Source organism: Heloderma suspectum, chromosome 4, assembly GCF_057233095.1.
Source record: "Heloderma suspectum isolate Gila_16-S chromosome 4, 16-S_ref, whole genome shotgun sequence".
Lineage (NCBI taxonomy): Eukaryota > Metazoa > Chordata > Lepidosauria > Squamata > Helodermatidae > Heloderma > Heloderma suspectum.
In genome coordinates, this window is record NC_139461.1 from 269,240,344 (window position 1) to 269,256,728 (window position 16,385).

General features: G+C 43.7%; 1 protein-coding gene across 1 annotated transcript in view; it reads right to left on the reverse strand.

Annotated features, from left to right (window-relative positions):
- SNTA1 (syntrophin alpha 1) overlaps nucleotides 1-16,385 on the reverse strand; it is an 82,027-nt gene that overhangs the window by 11,199 nt on the left and 54,443 nt on the right. Inside the window, exons 3-5 of the mRNA XM_084853836.1 lie at nucleotides 6,117-6,312; nucleotides 4,649-4,856; nucleotides 803-933 (exon numbers count right to left, since the gene is read on the reverse strand). Of these exons, the coding sequence (XP_084709962.1) occupies nucleotides 803-933; nucleotides 4,649-4,856; nucleotides 6,117-6,312 (535 nt within the window). The remainder of the gene's footprint in view (nucleotides 1-802; nucleotides 934-4,648; nucleotides 4,857-6,116; nucleotides 6,313-16,385) is intronic.

Sequence of the window (16,385 nt, forward strand, 5' to 3'; positions counted from 1 at the left end):
GCATCTCTCCCAGATGTGATTAAGTGCATTAAAAATGATCTTACTGTGGATTAGGAAACTTAAGTTTTTATATTCACTCTTTTGTTCACAAAGTGGTTAAAATCTACAAATTTCAGTGCATTTCTACAAAGCAATTATCAGAGTCTTAAGTTAATCAGTGTCTTTTATTAAAGGATAATTAATCTGACATATTTTTTCAGGAACTCACATGGTCTACAGTTTGTCACTGGGAATGAATTCAAATGCCCAAGTGGCTGCTGTAAACCCAGTCATATCAAAAGTGCATGTGTACTGTTAAGTCTATTGCAGCATGCTTACTGGCTCTCTATGTGGAACCTCCCATTCTGACAGAAGGAATGATTTACAACAGCATGGGAAGGAAAGCAAGATTTGCACTGAGCACCAGTACACGACAGTAGCACTCTATATGGAGTAGTCTCCAAAATGTTGGATTTAGAGCAGCGTTATGTGACTACTTGCTGTGTGAGTCCATTTATAAGAAGTGGGAAAAGCTACTACTTTTTAAACCACTCCAGTTGTAAGACTATTGCTCTGTACAAGCTTTTTCTTCAATGGTGCCAATGAGCTCCATCTGTAGCAACACAGTCTAGACAGTTACAGTAAAAGGATTAGAGAGGCTATGCAGAGCGAAGGAGGTATCAAGTTAAGGAGAATGATGTGCCCTGCAGCCAAGGTTTTGTAACCCAGCTACTCAGAAAGCAGCTTTACCAAACTACAGCCAACAAGAGTCCAATGCAGGGCATAGAGCAGCATGCGTGCTCCGAATTGCAGTTTGCATTACCTGGTGGCTATGAGAGGGAAGCTGTGTGTTGGCTTATTCAGGGCATCTCTGCTTTGTGGGAAACTGCTATAGAAAAGAAGCTCCTTCTCTGTGAGGATGGCAAGGATGTTCTTCGTCCCATCTCCAGGGAGCTGCAGACGAAAGGTAACTGTCACAGAAGCACAGCATGGAGGCAGACACCCAAGTTGCCACATCTAACAGAATAAATCCACTATAAGCAAGATGGTAATTTTGTTCTTGGTTGCCATCTGATGAGAAATGCATTTGAGTAGAGCAACCTTCCCCAGCTGGTGTCCTCCAGATGTGTTGGATTTCATCTTCCCATGTATTGGAAGTTGCAGTTCTATACATCTGGAGGCCACCAGGTTGAGAAAGGCTGGAGGAGAGGGCCCCAATGCACATCAGCTTATTTTGGAGCAAGTCATGCTAAGACTGAACGGCATCAGAATGGTTATATTTATTGCTTGAAAATGTACAAGGGCGCAATCCTGTGCAAGTTTAGACAGAAAAATGTCCTACAATTCCCAGCATGCCCCAACCAGGGCATGGGTGTGGCATGCTGGGAGTTGTAGGACATTTTTCTGTCTAAACATGCACAGGATTGCGCCCTTGTACATTTTCAAGCAATAAATATAACAGGATTGCACCCTAAACTGCTTTCTGGCCTAAAAAGGAAGCCCAATGTGGCTTCTACCATACACAGTCCAAAACATGGTATGATATATAATACATAATACCATCCAATCAAAACAGACACTGTATATTTAAAGGAACAAGTAAAAACAAGGTCAGACTACCCTGAGGTTCTGGGGTAACTATGGCTTAAAGAAGGCTCAGCTCTCTGTTACCTAGAGGTTAAGAGACCCAGATTTACACCATTTGAGAACTGCAGCTGATTAAATTTGCTCCCATTATCCTTAATCTTTGAAATTACGGGGCTGCCAGAGCCTTCTTGATGGTTCAAGCTGTTCGGTGGTGCTGCCTTGGGAAGCAGCAGACTCTCCTTCATTACAGGTTTTAAGTAGAGGTTGGATGGCCACCTATCAGGGGTGCTGTAGTAGTGGATATTTTGCATCAGCAGTGGGGTGGACTAGATGAACTTTGAGGCCCCTTCTAACTCTGTGATTCTGTGAGATGGACGTTTCCTCCCAAATATAAATCAGTGGTGAATTCGGAACGCCAGCTGCTCAGCTGCAGCTCAAGGGAAAAGCAATGTTGCAATCCCAGTGATGGCCATCAAAAACCATTCTGGATTTTGATGTGGATGAAACCCTACTCTGCTATGAACTGAGCAGGCTTGAGTGGATAATGAAGTTAATGTAGTTGCCAAGTTGGTCATATAAAGCCTTCATAAACATAACACTCTATTCGTCACACAACAGCCATAGCCACAAATGGAAGCCATGTGAAATGGATGTTAAGTGAGTTGTTTGAATCCATTCAGTCACCCGTCTGGTTTGATGAGATGATATAAGAACTCCTAAGGCACTTGGTACACCGAAAGGTGACAGCAATCATCATAAGTGTATTAAGAAAATTCTTGATACGGAAACACGCACATAATAATCATTTATCTTCTCCTATATATGCTGCACAAACCAACTAACACAGATGAGGTCACATGGTCTGGAGCTGGGGGGGAGGATTTTGTTCCGCCAGGTGGGCGCAACGTCAGAAATAACGTTGTGACAGAAGAGCACAACTGATCTGTGTATTGTTTTCACAAACAGGACAGATATCGAGCTGTGGGCATGCTGTGTATTCTTTTCCGGAGCATACTACCCTTAAGCTCAAATAAGAGGAGTGTGGTGGGGAGATGCTTGAACACATGGAATTAGAAAAGCTATCATTATGATGAATCTCAGCTATTTTTCATAGGGGAGCATCCAACATTAGTCCTACACAGCGTATGGGGCTTAAGTCATGACTAACTTGTGCCCCAATCATTTCAATGGGTCCACTTTACATAGGACTAACATTGGATATGGCCCATTGCCTCATTTTCCCTAATTCTTCTATTTTTAAAAACCACCGGTAACGTGATCTTTCCAGGAATCCGGGAACCCACCCTGCAGACTGAGTCAGACTGATCCGTCTGGCTCATAATTGTCCGCGCTCACTGTCTGTGGATCTCCTGGGTTTCAGGAGTCTTTCCCAGCCCTACCTGAAGATGCACCTGGGATTGTACCTGGGACCCTCTGCATGTAAGGCATGCGCTCTACCATGGATCTGTGGCCACTCCACTTCTGCTGTTTATTCGGTCAGTCGCTTCCGACTCTTCGTGACTTCATGGACCAGCCCACGCCAGAGCTTCCTGTCAGCTGTTGCCACCCCCAGCTCCCCCAAGGTTGAGTCCGTCACCTCCAGAATATCATCCATCCACCTTGCCCTTGGTCGGCCCCTCTTCCTTTGGCCTTCCACTTTCCCTAGCATCAGCATCTTCTCCAGGGATTGTACCTGGGACCCTCTGCATGTAAGGCATGCGCTCTACCATGGATCTGTGGCCACTCCACTTCTGTTGTTTATTCGGTCAGTCGCTTCCGACTCTTCGTGACTTCATGGACCAGCCCACGCCAGAGCTTCCTGTCGGCCGTCGCCACCCCCAGCTCCCCCAAGGTCAAGCCCGTCACCTCCAGAATATCATCCATCCACCTTGCCCTTGGTCGGCCCCTCTTCCTTTGGCCTTCCACTTTCCCTAGCATCAGCATCTTCTCCAGGGTATCCTGTCTTCTCACTATGTGGCCAAAGTACTTCAGTAACTTTATCACTACTATACAATAACACTGCTCTTGCATAATAACACATTATGATACTTACATGTTTGTCTTTCAAACCAGAACCCTTTTACTGATTTTTTTCTAGTATGAAGACACAAATAAAAAGAACAAGCACGCAAACCATTTTGTGCTTTGAACACAGAAAGCTTCAGGTTTAATTCCCCAGATCTCCACCTAAATATATCTCAGGAAGTAGGTTGGAGAGAACTGCTGCTGGTCAAAGTAAACAATACTGGGCTTGATGGGCCAATGATCTAACCCATTATAAGATAGCATCATATGTTCATGTAACTAAATACACAGGTGTCTGCAGAACTCCAGATCAGCCTTGACAATGAAGGGTGCAATCCTATGCACATTTAGACAGAAAAAGTCCTACAACTCCCAGCATTCCCCAGCCAGCATGGCTTTTTTTTTTGTCTAAACGTGCATAGGATTATACCCCAAGTCAATAGAAAGTACTTGTCCACAGAAATTTTTATCAGCCACCCACCTATATTAGTCATCTGTGGTGTAATAGAAGAAAAGAAACAACTGCTGTAAAGGTACCCTGCCCAGAATGTTGTTGTTTTTTTTTACGTACCACAGGCAACCAGGTGATTGGCTATTTACAAGCCTGCTCCAAGCATTATGCACATTTTAAATATGAGTCTGCAAATTAAGGAAATATACATACTGTGGTATAATTTGACTTTAATCCAATATTGCACAAGAAGATTTCCCCTTGCTCATCACCTCCTCCATGCAGTCCCCTGCACAGCTTTCAAATCTGCTCTAGAGGGTCCCCCAACCCTCTAGAACAGATTTGGGAGGCACATGAGGGGCTACAGGGGAGAGGGAAAACCATTCCGCCAGAAGTTTCTATTCCACTAGTGGATGTCCAGGGTTGGAGACAACTTTCTGAGTGTACAGTTGTTGGCAAACAGCTACATAGTAATAGGTTTTATTTATTTCTTATATTTTTGATCAGCCCAATAACCAATGTTGCCTCCTCCAAGTTGTTTGGTAGCTGCAGATATCTTTTTCCCATGGAGATCAGTGCAATTCAAACCAGAACACCCAGGATTACCTGCTCAGTAAGCCAGCCAATGTGCTTGATATCTCTGCTTCCTGCAATGGTAACTCCAGACTGCAAGGCCCTCAGCTCCTCTTTGACTCTTGGCAGCAGGGCACCGATGTTGCTATGAATGGCGCTGAACCACGCCTGGGCAGATGCTTCATCCTTCGCTCGAAGAAACAAGGGAAGCTGTCCATCTGCTGAGCACACTTCTAGGTATCTGCATGAAGAATTTCCCTTAACGTGAGACTGAAATCCTTCCAGCAGCCAAAACACAAGCTGTCGCAAAGCTTTGATGGGGATGGTTCACACAGGCTCATAATTTCAGGTATAGCCATAATCTGAACTAGGTACCCTGCCTACCTCTTCAGGAAGCAGGGGGATCAGATAATCCTAATATGGCATACTACAGCTTTTGAGTCCTTGCTCTACTAAAGCCTTAGCTTTGGAGACACTGGTACATGTATGTGGTCCCACTGAAAGCCATTTCCCGCTTTGGGGTCTCAAATTTAGCCCAGCAGCAATGCATTTGTAATGCAGGATCAACCCACAGTATTATACTGATGGAATCCACTTATTTGGGGCAGCTAGTAATACTTGGGATTCACACGGCTCATCCTGAGTATTCAAAGTACTTTAATACACATTATCTTGGCAACCCATAGAAAACAGCTCTGTAAGGCAGGCCACTCTTATCATCCCCACACTGTTGATGAAAAACTGAGGCAAAAAAGTGGCCAGTGAGTTCATGGTCACATTAGAATAATAAATATCTAGGTTCACAGCTCACTTTGTTAGCTAGTACACAATACAAGCTCAGTAACTGTTGCTCACATGTCTTTGTATTATGATGCTAATGTGGTTGTAGTTTACTCCTGAGGACATTTTTGTTAACATGTAGATTGCCTAGTGCATTCTGGGATATCTCTGTGTGTACACACGTAGATCTACGTATATACATGCTTTAATTGCCACTAATCTTCGGAATGGTGTGAGGTACAAACAAGTTTAAGTATATAAATAAGAAGGCTATGGATCTAAAGGTTCACATAAGCCCCAGAAACAGAGGGTTGAATACAAGATTTCAGAAAGGCAGTTCACAAATTTTGTTCCATATACCTGGCAAAGCACATGATTCCATGTGACTCTAATACTCACTTTAAGTCCACTGCCTTGCCTTCTTTTGCCTCTGGATTGCATTAATGTTGTATCACAGGGGCGTTGGACTACAACTCTCATCATCCCTGACCATGGACTATACTCATCAAGGTTATCTGGAGGGCCACAGAGATCCCCACCCCCTGCTTTTTCATATAAACAAACATCCCTACAGAGAGCTCATTAGAGCAGCCTTCTCCAATGTGGTGCCCTCCAGATATGTTGGACTACAACTCCCATCACCCCCAGCCAGCATTAGATCATAAACCCACTGCAAAAAAAAATGGGAGAGATGAGGGCATTAGCGGGTTGACTGGGTTACCTGTTTTCTGGATCACTCGGGAGACATTTCCTTGAAATGTAGCACATTTTTAATGGGACGTTCTTCCCTTCCTTGAGGTCTCGGAGGGAGAGGGTAGGAGAAGCTTGCTTCTGAAAGGCTGGTGAAGAGTCCCAACTTACAGTTGCACCAGTTGAGGAATTTTTAAAATAGGGAGAGATCTCCTTCATGTATTTGACTGGAACACAGAAAGAAGTAACAGAGCATTCAGTGTGCAACTGAAGGTTCCCCCCTCTGTAAGTCCAAGCCTGGTTTAAAGATAAAATAAGCAGGGCCTTTGACTGTTAGGATCTCGGCAGCACGCTGAGCAGGCACACAAGTCACCACCGTCTTCGCCACCAGAGAGAGACAAATTGTTTTGTAAAGCTGTGGGATAGTATTGACCCCTAATACCATTTGCTTGTCATGCTATTAAGAAAAGACAGTAATTTGTCTATTATGAAAATACTATGAAAATTAAATATTGGGGTTTTTTTTAACCCCTGTTCTACTTCTTCATGAAAAATGGAAAACAGGCTTTGGTCTAAGCATATGTAGACATGAACAATAACTAAAAAAATTAAAAGCATTTTGTGTGGTTACTTTGACCCCTAGCATCCTATGTGAGAGGTTTTTCATTTTTCTCCGGCATACTAATGACAGCGGAATTGACCCCAAATGCTGTGAAAACAGACACATTAGTTTTTAACTAGATTTTGAAGGGGCGGGGCTGGAAAATCACATGGCAATTCAAACCTCCAGGAATACCTGGAATATGGAATTGTAGGAGACTCACATAAACATTCTATGCATGTTTTCAGCACTGGCAGGGTTAACTTGACCCTAACTATTGACAGAAGGTTAAATTATGGCTCTAGGAAAATGAGGGGAAGGGTCAATTCTCTTAGCCAGAATGTGCATATTGACAAGGATGTTGGTTGGGTATGTTTGTTTATTCACGTAAGAAATGTCTTATCACACCTTTCACCTTCAAAAGTCCTCAAGGTAACTTATAAAAGGTTACAATATTAAAAAGCTAAAAACAAACACAAGCTAGAACAAGTTAAAACAGAACAACCAGCACTACAAAACAGAGCTAAAAGCAGGACTAGTAGCCAACACATCTTAATGGCTATCAGAAGCCCAGGAAAACAATACGGACTTAGCATGGCACCTGAAGCGGGAATTCCACAGACAAGGCCTGTCTTCCAGGCACCAACCACCCAACCTTTGAAGTCAACAGGCCTCTGTTGTTGATAATCTTAGGGTACAATCCTATGCATGTTTAGACAGAAAAAAGTCCTACAATTCCCAGCAACAACGTTACTATTGTTATTATTGACCCCTACAGTCCAGGGCAGGGTCTGAAGGCACACGATTCAGCCGCCTTGCTGAAGCTAAGCAGGTCTGGGTCTGGTCAGTGCTTGGAGGGGAGACCACCTGGGAGCCACAGATAGCCCACCTTGAGTTCCATGATGGAAGAAAGGTGGGATATAAATGGAATAAATAAATAAAAATTATTATTACATTTATATTTCACCTTTTTCCTCTTGCAAGGAACCCAAGGCAGCTTACATGGTCCTCCCCTTCTCCATATTATCCTCACTACAACCCTGTGAGGTAGGCTAGGCTGAGAGTCAGTGACTGACCCAAAGTCACCCAGTGAGCTTCATGGCCAAGTGGGGACCAGAATCCAGATCTCCTGAGCCCCAGTCCATCATTCTTAATCACTACACCGCACTGGTCTCTTGCTTGGGTGATGTAGGACTTCTTTGTGTCTAAACATACAGAGGATCGCACCCTTAACTGATGGAAAAGCTCATATGGGAGCAGGCAGTCCTTTAGAGACTGAGTCCCAAGCCATTTGGGCTTTAAATATTAGTCTGAATTGTGCCTAGAAGAAAAACCCTGAGAGCCAGAGAAAATTTTTAAGTAGTAGGAAAATGGTGAGGCCTAGTTAACAACCTGGCAGCCATATTTTGGACTACCTGGTTTCCAAATGCTTTTCAAAGGCAGCCCCACATATACAATAAATAGTTTGAAGTGGCTGTGTGATTACTGCTGCTTGAGCACACACAGCAGTGACGTCATCGTTTCAAACTCAAGCACCTGCAAGCAAACCTCTACTGACACAACAAACTTCCTGCAACCCTGTGGTGCCATGGTAAATATAGACTTGAGTTTCTAGCAGCATACATGGTGAATCAATTACACAGTGAATTTATCATATGCCAAAAACAAAACTCTGCCCGGATCTATTCAACCCACATTCTCAAAATGCCAATATGATTATACAAATACGCCAGATGGCAACTAACCCTAAACCTCTTTCTTTCGCTTTATGCCAAAATCAATATTGATAAAAAAAAAAGTGGTTGCTGCCTTAATAAAGTCTATTGGAACCATTTTTCATAAAAATGATTTGTCCCAGATTGCTCCTCTTTCTAGTTGGTGGCATCCTCATTCGAACACACAACCTTTCTATTTGGTGCACCTCTGGATGCGCTATTCAAAAGGATTTTGCCTGCCTCAAATACGCCATGTGCTTGTGCACCAGTAAAATGCACGTCCCATGTTTTTGTCATATCCAGGCAGGTCGTGTGTCTTTAGTGCGCTTTGTGGTTAGCATGTTCTTTGTACGTACTGAATGCTGTGTGGCATGCCTCCCAGGTGCTGTTTCTGAGGCAGGAAGGACACTGGAGGAATGGCAATAGGATACAATTTCAATGGAAACTATTTCAGATAGAAGTCACTGCTCCTGTCCATCTGTAAATTTGGCCCTCAAAGCCGAGCCCACAATTCTCCACATGCCACTCTGCGATCAGTGCAGTTCCTAACGACTATTTAAAGTGATGAGGGGCATTGGGAAGAAACCGGCAAAGCTGGGCAGATATTTGACAGTGTGCTAACTAGATTACTTTTTACACTTGTTCCCAATACGTCGGATAAATGTTCCCGCCTGTGCAAGCTGTTCTCTGACCACCAGCCAACAGGCATTTCAAAGGCACTGGGATGCCAGCCAAGATTGTTCCAAGTGCGGTCTAGTGGGAGCCTCTGTCACTGCAATGGATCCACGGATATAAAGGAGAGAAAAATAGCTTGTTTATGCAAAGCTATGCACTTCTGTTCATATTAACTAGAAGGGGGACATCACACAGTGGAAAATGGGTATTCAGGGAAACTGTGTCTCCAGCACCTGTGGGGGAATGTTTGTAGCATTCTGGCTAACAGACTGAGCGACAGATCAGAAACTCCTCCTTTGGAGTCTTGCTCTGGCAAGAATTCATGAAGTGGCCTTAAAGCCCTGACCTCTCAGACTGTCTTCGCACAACACAGTAACCCATGCTCAGTGGTTGAGTCTGGGTTGTTTGTTGAACCGTGGGTTAGCACGTTGTCTGAACCCAGGGCCCCATCTACACAAGCTTTTTACTCCGGGGCGGCTGCGAGTCGAGGTCCCTCGGGACAGACAACGCAGTTGCCACTTCACAGCCATCTGTAGCTTTCTCCTGGAAAATGCAGAGTTCCAAGGAGGCATTTTTCTGCGATGTTTCTCATTTGCTGTGGGTTTCCCTGCAGTTGCAAGCTATCTGTCCCTTCCCCAAACCGACTTCACATTTTGCAATGGGTGTGTTGTAGACGTGCACAGTGCTCTGTGACACCCCTTTACACCCTCCGTCCCTTTGCAGCTGTGCAGTTACAGAGGCACAGAGGGGCGTTTTCATTTATTTAATCACACTTTCGCACATTTTTGCAGCATCATATCTTCACAATGGTTGCTTTTGGACTCAGTGCCCAAGGGCTGGGGGAGTCTTGGGGGAGGACCAACTTCGCTCTGGCTACCATTTCAGAACGATGGGTGGGCACATACTGCTCACGCTTGTGAGTGCGAACCATCACGAGATTCTCAGGCTGGGGAACTGACAAACAGATGGTGTGGAAATGAAGAAGCAAAAATAAAGACACAGTGGAGTCTTTTAGGGAAGCCTGCAGTAAATTGCGAGTGTATACCACCAGAAGCTAATGTGAAGCTGCAATGCTGCGCAGTTGCAATGGAGCGAATGGTGAAAGCGGTGCCATGTGGATGGGGCCCAGGACATTTTTCGCAGGGTGGCTTGCTAGCCATGCAGCGTGGCTTATTTTTCTTGAACATGCCAACATGAGAACCCATGGTTTGTTGTTGGGTTATTCAAGGTGGTTCACAACTCACACTGCATGATTAACAAGCCACCCTGTGGAAAATATCCTGGGTTCAGACAACAGGCTAACTCACAGTTCAACCACTGAAACTGGGTTAGCGTGTTGTGTGAACAGCCTCTCAGTCTCAATCCCCCATTTACTCCAGGGTGGTAATACATATCCACCTTATGAGGCAGTTGTAAGAACGTCAAAAGAATGTCTGCAAAGTGCCTTGAATACTCAAAAAGCGCTATATAAATGCTATTATCATTGTTATTTCTTCTTGATGAGCGTGCCAATGCAAAGACCATCAGGATTCCTAGGGGCTACATGTTTAAAATTCTGACTACAGGACCCACAGCAGCTAAGAAGTATCACAGGGAATGCGGAAGACAAAACATTTCAGTGCATGTTCCAGGTATTGTTTAAGTGACATTTAGTTGAAAATTTTACATCCCATCTACGTTCAGTGATTCCCAAGACATTTTCTCAGAAGCTGCGCCAAAGGCTAAACAGGTAATATGTGTTTTAAACAGAACTCTGGCTTTCCTCTTCAGCAACAGGAGTTGCTGTAGTAGCAACAAACTTCAAAGAAAGCACTTTCTTCTTTGCACATACCTTCTTTGGAACACAGCCAGGCATATCAAAGGCAAAATTATTGAGAGATGCAGACAACAAAATGGCCACTCAACAAAGCAAATGGCATTGAGACTATCCACATGAATGGAAATTATTCAGTTGTGGTAGCCACTGAATAATTAAGACAAACCTGTGCTGAATTCTGCATTCAGTGGTTTTCAAGAGTACAAACTGCACTCAACAGCCCGCACACTAGTCAACATAAAGTTAGGATACTTGATCCATAATCATAAAGAACACAGAAATGTGAAAATAAGGTATTTGTACCATGATATTTTTTAATCACATTTGAACCTTAAAGGTTCAAATTTAAATTAAATTAATTTAATTAAAAGGTTCAAATTAATACACTTCATTAATGGTTCTGGAGACCTCTGTCCTTTTGAACACCGCATGTAATTATGCACAAGTTACGGCCATTGTGCTGGCCGCTAAGACCAGGACTCCTGTAATTTTGCAGCTCCCTGTCTTTTAACGTATCCATTTCCCAAACCATATGCCTGTGTGTTCCATGCTTAATGGAGCCTTTTTGCCATTGGCTAAAATATTCTTTAGAAATAACCAAACTGAAGTGCAACCCCCCCCAAAAAAAAACCTCTCCCCAAACCCCCAACAACCTTAGATCTGTGCCCAAATCTGCAATCTTGAAAATGGAAACAACTGTATGTAAAAAAAACATCAGTCAGCCAGCCTGGAGCCTTGTACTTTGTAGCGCCAAACAAACAATTTTAGAGCAGAGGGAATCTGGCCTGCTTTAACCAAATAATAATGCCGTTTCTGAAGTGGTAGGGACCTGGCCAATGACTCAAGCTTTCTTCAGATTAACTCAAATGTTTCCATGTGCTGCCATTTCCTTTGGAGTTGCATAGCTTCAGCTTCATAGCACGTGGCAGAAAGGACAGTTTCACTCTCTGGTCTAGTTAGAAGAACATTCTGAAGAACTGCTTCTTCAGGCTGTAGCAGAGAATTTGTTCCCCTTGGACGAAATCTGTACACTGCAAGGTTGATTTACTTTCAAATGTTCAAATGCTTGTAAATGTACAAACATCTCACAGGAAAGCAAAACAAAACACCACAAGGCCTGTGTTCCTGGAAGAACACTCTGCTTTAGTATATTGTTCTCATGTTCAGAAGCACATTGCCAATAGTTGTTTCCTTCTCCTCGAGCTGCATCAGCCATGCTCTTATACATACTGCAGGATCTCTCAAAGATAATTTGTAATATTGTTTTAAAGCCCACTGAATCACATCTCTCTGCTGGAGTATCAATACACCCAAGGGAAAAAAAATCATGTAATTTTTTGAACTCTTCTTTTTGCCCTGCCAGTGGCCTATACTGCCATTATGTCTTTTAAAACCCTCATTCATACCGAGTTAATTCCTATAGCTTACAGACATGTTCTTAAAGAGACAGGAGAAGGGGCAGGTGAAAATTTTGGCAGCCATGTTGGTAAGATTTGGAGCATGTAGAGTGATGACTCACCAGCTCAACTCCACCCCCTCATTTGCCAGTCTTCTTTACCCTCTCCCCATTCTCCACTTTACAAAGTGCAGAGGGAGGGAGAAACAGACAGAAGTGCCTTCAGTCAGAGCACAGAGCTTTCTCTCTGGCATCCCACCCTCCTCCTTTAGAGAGATGTGTGGGAGGAAGTGCTGGTTTTGACCTTTAAAGCCTTAAATGGTTTGGGACCAAGTTACTTGAAGGACCACCTTCTCCCATATCAGCCTGCCCACACTTTAAGATCAGAAAGAGAGACCCTTCTCATTTACCCACCCATGACAGCAGTCAGGTAGGTGATCACATGTGAGAGGGCCTTCTCTGCAGTGGCCCCACGCCTTTGCAACAAGCTGCCATCAGAGGTCCGCCATGCTCCATCATTGCAGACTTTTAAGAAGGCCTTGAAACCCTATTATTTTACCTTGGCCTTCTCTTGATATGAGTGCTATTGTTGCTGTTACTGCTGTTAACATTGTTGCTGGTTATATTGTTGGCTTCTATTGTTGTTTTTATTGCTTTAATGTTTTTATCACTTTTAATATTTTAACTGTTTTTATGTATTTTATTGTTTTAAGTCACCTTGGGAGGGCTTCTTCCCTGAAATATTTTAAATAAATAAATAAATAAATAAAGGAATGACCAAAGCAAGGGAGCAAGAAGAAGGCTTCAGCAGAAATGTAGGAGGATGGCAGCCCATGACTTGGCTCACTGCCTACCCCAGAACCCTCCAGAACTGCTCCTCTCCTCCTCACTGTCTCTGCCAGTTCATTTTTCCTCTCTGAGTGAGTGACTGAGCAGTGACAGGAGTGAGGAGGAGCAGCAGCCTCTGCTCGCCCTTTCCCTCTGGGCATCCATGCGGACTAGGCCCAGTGAACGGACAACGGTTACAGTGGTGAGGAGAAAGGAAGCCCACTGAGCACAACTTGTCCTATGTCGCTCTGAAACTGGCACTGCTAAACCGCACACTCTCAAGGTCAGGCCATACTATGTGCAGCAGATATGGCTGAGAAGAGGCCATCTTTATGTTTTTAAAGACACATGTCTCCACTTCAAAAACATCAGGATGTTCAGCAGGAGAGTTGCCTTAATGACCAGCAAACTCATTTGCTGTGCAATGTGAAACTCTACAGAGCACAGCGCCTGCATTCCTCCGCTACACTGTGTGTTTCATCTTTTGGCACCCTTACACATGAGTGGCAATTATTGGCCTCGTCCAGAGGCAACACTTAATTAAATGCTGTTCATCCCAACCTGACCCTACTGGCCCGACTTTCACCTCTGCCTCACCCGAGTTTGATTTATATTATTGCTGTCCACCTTCAACCTCTCTTCGGAAGCTCCTTGGAGGAGTTATGCCATCCATTTGTGGATTCTTTTGAAACATGCTCTACACAACCCACTGCTGTAAGTATGGTTGGCAAATTTTTAGCAGGCGCTTTCTCCTGCACTTTTAACAAAAGCTTGATCTGCAGACATTGGCTGGTTTGAATACTTGTCTTTATGCCCCTCACCCCCCATCTCCTGATTTCTGCAGATCAAGCTGTTCCTAGGGGGCACAAGAGCAGGCCAGTCCTGTTCTCGGCAACCATGACTATAAAATCAACCTGGGTCTTCCACCCAGTAGAGCTGCTTTGCATTTCACAACTAGCCTGGCAGTCACAGGTAACCAGGAATTCCACGCAGGTAAGTGAGGGGGTTGTTGGTGGAGGATCACTCTGTCCCTCCTCTACCAGTCTGTTTGGTTAACAGAGGATGCTGTCCCACTCCTCCACCAGTCCAAATTGTAGAAGGCTTTCCTCTTTCTTTCTTTCTTTCTTTCTTTCTTTCTTTTTGTACTAAGAGGCTAGTAGCCTGTGTTTTATTGCTAGTCGCAGAGACAGGCTAGTAACTTCTGTGGGCTTACTTATAAGACAACGCTGGAGATATGTGGGCCTTGCACAGTGGGCCATGAAGAGTTAATTCCCTTCATGGGTGGTTTTTGTTTCTACCTTCAGGCATACTCTCTCCCTGTTGCTCCAGAGCCTCTTTTGAGCCTTGCATACCAACAGGCAAGCCACCTTTAGGAATGACAAGCACAGGCTGACACTTAACCAGAGAATGGAACCTTCTATAAAAGGATAACACCACAGTTTGCAAAAAGCTGCTGCTGGATTGAGTTTCATAACTGAAGCCTCAAGTCCCAGAGCCTGGGTGGGAGTGAAGTGGATGGGGGATGGCAGGGGAAGGGCGAAGGGGGGGGAGAGGGGGTAAGGATCCTCATGTTCTTTGCCTTATGCTATAAATAGCAGCCTCACTCTTTCAGACATTTGATCTTTCCTCTGATTTCTTCCCAAGTCATTAATCCAGGCAGACAGTACTTGCCAATGATGATTACAGTGCTTGGAAACTAATTGGATTTTTAAAACACACGCACAATTTTTAAAATCAGAATGGAGTCAGATGCATGCACAAAAATTTCAAGCCTTTGGAAAAGAATTGTTTAACTGCCACAGAGGGACCTAAGATTCCATTCCACTTGTACACCTCATAAATCAAGAGATCAGCAGAAATATATCAGCATAAAACAGGCATGCAGGATGACAAGATCAAGCTCTTTCTAGACAAAGGCTTATTCAGACAAAAACAGGAGGTGCAGGTTGCAGAGTGGGGTGCTTATCATGTACACATCAATACTCCAGCTAAACTGTACTAGTAAGTTGGTGAATGCAGATGTCACAATGGTGTATCTGAGCTTCTGTCTACATATGCTAGGATGTTATGCAAATTAGGTGATCTACAAAGAAATCCTTGGAAACAGCCAGATTGAATCTAGGATAGGAATATGAGAATTGTTGCTGGGTTAGACTAAGGTCCATTTAATCCACCATTCTGTTTCCATCAGCAGCCAACCAGATGCCACTGGAAGCTCAACAGTAAGGAATGATGACAATAGCCATCTCCCATTACTTAGGGGCAGGGTACCTCTGAACACAAAATCTCCATTTCACCATCATGGCTAATAGCTATTTTGTCTAGGAAGCCTAAAGGCTACTACCAAATTTGCCCCAAGTTTTGCATTACATGGACTTCAGCAGCATCCATAACAGCTACAAATCTGTGAAGTGGGTGCCAAATTTCAAATTCAGTACAGTGTCTTTGGGATACTCTACTCTTGGTTATTATGAATAGGAAACGAAGTCCATTTTTGGATTTGATTTACAGGGCAGATGACACCCACACATCAAAGACTAGGTCACTAGGACTACCCATGACCAACATCTAAAAAATTGGAAGACAAATTCACCATTGAAACTAACAGTGTTCCCTAATGCTGTGATACACCAACTGAATCGCAATGTAAATGGGAGTTTCAACCTCCCTGCTCATTAATTTTTTATTGGAGAGCTCACAACATCTCTCAGCAGTTTCTTGAAAAGCAGCTCAGAAACTGCACAAGTGACTGATCCTTAAAATCGATCATTTCCCTAACTGGTCTGTAGTGAGCACTACTGCAAGCACAAAGCCTGAAGGCATCCACTGATACTATTAATTCAGAAGCGTGGGTTTCCTAAACACAAAATGCCAGATTTAAAGCAGACTATAAAAAGCATTGTGTTTTAATACACGATACTGTTTCTGAATGGAAACATTATTGTTAACTTTACTGATTCACTTCCCGAAGTCTCATAGAAAAATATGTCACAAGGGCTGTGATGACGGTACATTCATGTTCATATTGTGTCACTGAGCAATCATAGCATTATTTAAGTTCCATAGGCTGGTACAGGTGGGCTCAGGGTTCCCACCACCCCCATGACTGCCTTTACTTATTTTTTTTCATCTGACAGCAATGGGAAGTTGTGGCAAGCACACACTGGTGGGCTCCACAAGAGGAGGTAAACAAGTAATGAAACAAAACACCATCACGCAGTTCCTCTAATGTACAAAAGTGATTGTTGGTTGAAGGTATGTCCGGAACT